At 40.4% G+C, this 4,309-nt stretch overlaps 2 protein-coding genes across 2 annotated transcripts in view; both read left to right on the top strand.

Annotated features, from left to right (window-relative positions):
- LOC107711356 (SH2 domain-containing adapter protein D-like) overlaps positions 1–2,114 on the top strand; it is an 81,233-nt gene extending 79,119 nt beyond the window's left edge. Inside the window, exon 3 of the mRNA XM_016516340.1 lies at positions 917–2,114. Within this exon, the coding sequence (XP_016371826.1) occupies positions 917–1,146 (230 nt within the window). The 3' untranslated portion in view covers positions 1,147–2,114. The remainder of the gene's footprint in view (positions 1–916) is intronic.
- LOC107711345 (SH2 domain-containing adapter protein F-like) overlaps positions 2,040–4,309 on the top strand; it is a 40,820-nt gene continuing 38,550 nt past the window's right edge. The window contains exons 1-2 of the mRNA XM_016516330.1: positions 2,040–2,127; positions 2,383–2,592. Coding sequence (XP_016371816.1) covers positions 2,040–2,127; positions 2,383–2,592 — 298 coding nt within the window. The remainder of the gene's footprint in view (positions 2,128–2,382; positions 2,593–4,309) is intronic.

Below are 4,309 nucleotides of genomic sequence, written 5' to 3'. Positions count from 1 at the left end.
ATAAATGTCTTTACTGTCACTTTTGATCAGTTTAATGCATCTTTGCTGAATAAAATTTTTTTAATTTCTTTTAAAAATATATAAAAATTGTACTGACAACAAACCTTTGGACAGTAGTGTGTGTGTGTTGATACACACACACACACACACATACACACACACAACTACACACACACACACACACACACGTATGTATATATATATATATATATATATATATAACAAAGATAAAGCACAAAGCAAAAATACTAACTAGCATAATTACAAAAACATACCAAAATTAAAAGACTGAAAATATTACAAAAATTAATATATTAATAAAGATTCTTCAAAATATATTTTTCTTTATCTTCAATTTTCATTTTTTCAAGTTCACTCACTCACACACACACACACTCACTCACAGACACTCTCACACACACACACACACACACTCATTAGGAGGACGTTTTGCAGGACGTGAGCTCTGGTTTGTCTCTGGTTTGTCTCAGGCTGTTCTCTGTTGTGTTCAGATGAGACTAGGGGGTTTTTCGGAGATGGTTTCCTCTGAGCGCCGCAGGCCTGAACAGCATGTTCAGGTGTTTTGGGCTTGATTTTTGTTCGTTTCACTGAAACTTTTAAGCACTTAGTATGAACCAAGCCTGAAGGTATAACGAGAAACTGTCTGAAACAGGCACCTTGCAGCTAAATGTCAGTGTATGTTGATTAATTTGGTTGCTAAAATTGCTTCCTATTCTCGCTTTCAAATAAACCTGGCATTATAAACCATGAATATTGTTGGCTCTGTGATGAATTGCTTATGTAGGTCCCTTTGTATAAAAGCGCCTGCTAAATGCATAAATGTGTAAAATAGAAAAGCATGCTGAAACCAGCACAGACTGTTGATATTTTGTCGTCTCCTGTCTTCGTTTGGCAGAAATCCGAGGCGGTCGCGCTCCTAAAGACAGTCCGGTCCGGCAGCTTCCTCTATACGACACTCCGTACGAGCCGGAGGAGAACGGAGGAGATCCAGACGGAGGTGTGTGTTCCCGCGAGAGCAGATTACCGCAGGACGACGAGAGGCCGCCGGAGGAGTACGACCAGCCCTGGGAGTGGAAGAAAGACCGCATATCCAAAGCCTTCGCAGGTTCGGCTATATATTTGTGATGGTTGTTTTTCCAGTAGTCATTAATAATACTGAACAGTCAGAAATATTACAAGTCCTGTGTCCGGTTCTGTTGGTGGTGGTGGGTGATGTTGGGGAGTTACTAACTCAAGTAGTGAGGCTACTAACTTAGTTGCTCAGCTGTCTCCGAAACACTAGCTTTTCTACTAAAGAGTTTTTTTTCCCGGTGTTGTAGTGCTTCATTTTAGTGAGTTGGTTCATCTAAATGATTCATATAAATAAACTGGTTGAAAAGGATTCATGCAATGGTTCGTTCGAACCCCTGTGTGGCATTTTGTAGCAAAATATTTCGTAAAATACTGCAGTTTACAACTCAAGCGATGGTCATACTACACTTCCAGTTATATGCATGCAAATACAGGAGACCGGAAACACAAGCTGATGCGAAATGATGAACTCTGACCTATGAATTTGTATCATGTGAACATGTGACCTGTAGAAGAAATTAAAATTGAATTAAAAGCAAGCAAACTTTAAATCTGCAGTACTGCATTGTTGCAGTAAAGTGCATGTTGTTGTATTTTGTTTGTATTCTTTTAAAAAAAGACGCCACTGAGTGTGTCGTCATATTATACGACCATTGCAGAGTTTGTAGAAATCATGCACGCTCAAAGTCTAGTGTAACTGCGGCATCGTTTATATAAATTAGGGCATTTTCTCTTTGCTATTTATTGAATGTGTTTGCTGAAAGTTCATTTTTGTGTTTTGGCTGTGATTGCTAATTAAATCCTAGTTTCTCACTGGTGGAGGTCTCACTCTTTACTGAATAGGTTGGAGCGTAAATTCTCAAACATTTTCATTGCAAATCAACTTGAATGTCTAAACAGGCTCATTTTAATATCTCAGCCGTTGCCGGATCCGCCTGTTTCTGGGAATGCTGGGAGATTTTCTGCTTCCTCTCTCTCTGAATGCTTTGTTCCTCAGTCGAGACTTCAGGACCGGCTCATTTCAGTTCCTAAAGGGCCAGTTCACCCAAACATGTAAATTCTGTCATAATTTACTCACCCTCAGGTTGTTCCAAACCTGAATGTATTTCATTAAGCTGGTTCACACAAAAGATGATATTTTGAAGAACGCTGGTAACCAAACAGTTGCTGGTTATGTAGGTCCCTTTGTATAAAAGCGCCTGCTAAATGCATAAATGTGTAAAATAGAAAAGCATGCTGAAACCAGCACAGACTGTTGATATTTTGTCGTCTCCTGTCTTCGTTTGGCAGAAATCCGAGGCGGTCGCGCTCCTAAAGACAGTCCGGTCCGGCAGCTTCCTCTATACGACACTCCGTACGAGCCGGAGGAGAACGGAGGAGATCCAGACGGAGGTGTGTGTTCCCGCGAGAGCAGATTACCGCAGGACGACGAGAGGCCGCCGGAGGAGTACGACCAGCCCTGGGAGTGGAAGAAAGACCGCATATCCAAAGCCTTCGCAGGTTCGGCTATATATTTGTGATGGTTGTTTTTCCAGTAGTCATTAATAATACTGAACAGTCAGAAATATTACAAGTCCTGTGTCCGGTTCTGTTGGTGGTGGTGGGTGATGTTGGGGAGTTACTAACTCAAGTAGTGAGGCTACTAACTTAGTTGCTCAGCTGTCTCCGAAACACTAGCTTTTCTACTAAAGAGTTTTTTTTCCCGGTGTTGTAGTGCTTCATTTTAGTGAGTTGGTTCATCTAAATGATTCATATAAATAAACTGGTTGAAAAGGATTCATGCAATGGTTCGTTCGAACCCCTGTGTGGCATTTTGTAGCAAAATATTTCGTAAAATACTGCAGTTTACAACTCAAGCGATGGTCATACTACACTTCCAGTTATATGCATGCAAATACAGGAGACCGGAAACACAAGCTGATGCGAAATGATGAACTCTGACCTATGAATTTGTATCATGTGAACATGTGACCTGTAGAAGAAATTAAAATTGAATTAAAAGCAAGCAAACTTTAAATCTGCAGTACTGCATTGTTGCAGTAAAGTGCATGTTGTTGTATTTTGTTTGTATTCTTTTAAAAAAAGACGCCACTGAGTGTGTCGTCATATTATACGACCATTGCAGAGTTTGTAGAAATCATGCACGCTCAAAGTCTAGTGTAACTGCGGCATCGTTTATATAAATTAGGGCATTTTCTCTTTGCTATTTATTGAATGTGTTTGCTGAAAGTTCATTTTTGTGTTTTGGCTGTGATTGCTAATTAAATCCTAGTTTCTCACTGGTGGAGGTCTCACTCTTTACTGAATAGGTTGGAGCGTAAATTCTCAAACATTTTCATTGCAAATCAACTTGAATGTCTAAACAGGCTCATTTTAATATCTCAGCCGTTGCCGGATCCGCCTGTTTCTGGGAATGCTGGGAGATTTTCTGCTTCCTCTCTCTCTGAATGCTTTGTTCCTCAGTCGAGACTTCAGGACCGGCTCATTTCAGTTCCTAAAGGGCCAGTTCACCCAAACATGTAAATTCTGTCATAATTTACTCACCCTCAGGTTGTTCCAAACCTGAATGTATTTCATTAAGCTGGTTCACACAAAAGATGATATTTTGAAGAACGCTGGTAACCAAACAGTTGCTGGTAGCCATTGACTTCCATTGTATGGAAGAAAATACTATGGAAGTCAATTGCTACCGTCAGCTGTTTGGTGACCAACGTTCTTCAAAATATCATCTTTTGTGTTCAGCAGAAGAAAGAAACTCACACAGTTTTGGAACAACATGAGGGTGAGAAAATGACAGAATTTTCATTTTTGGGTGAACTCTCCCTTATCTCTCTGGAGATGTGTGTGTGTGTGTGTGTGTGTGTGTGTGTGTGTGTGTAACTAAACATAAAATGTGAAATTCAGTATCAGTCTGAAATCATTCTCATTTGTCATTACTGAAATCTATGGCAGCCCCACTGAAGACCCTTTGAATTGTGGGACGGGACTGTGGTTTTGTTCATATGTTTACATTCCTGGGGAACACACGTGTGTCTGTGTTTACCTGCACATTAACACCCGTCAATCCAAAATTCACAAAGAAACACTGATCCTTCACACACATACAGCAACCAAAAACTCAGACCCTCATCAGAGCTCAAACACTGCTGAATGTGAGGGTGTGTCTGACTAACACAGGGTGTGTGTATGTGTGTGTGTGTGTGTGTGTGTGTGTGTG

The sequence above is a fragment of the Sinocyclocheilus rhinocerous genome, unplaced genomic scaffold (genome assembly GCF_001515625.1).
Source record: "Sinocyclocheilus rhinocerous isolate Xijiao unplaced genomic scaffold, SAMN03320098_v1.1 scaffold1499, whole genome shotgun sequence".
Classification (NCBI taxonomy): domain Eukaryota; kingdom Metazoa; phylum Chordata; class Actinopteri; order Cypriniformes; family Cyprinidae; genus Sinocyclocheilus; species Sinocyclocheilus rhinocerous.
The sequence above is the reverse complement of the archived record's forward strand: the minus strand, read 5'-3'. Positions and strand labels throughout refer to the sequence as shown.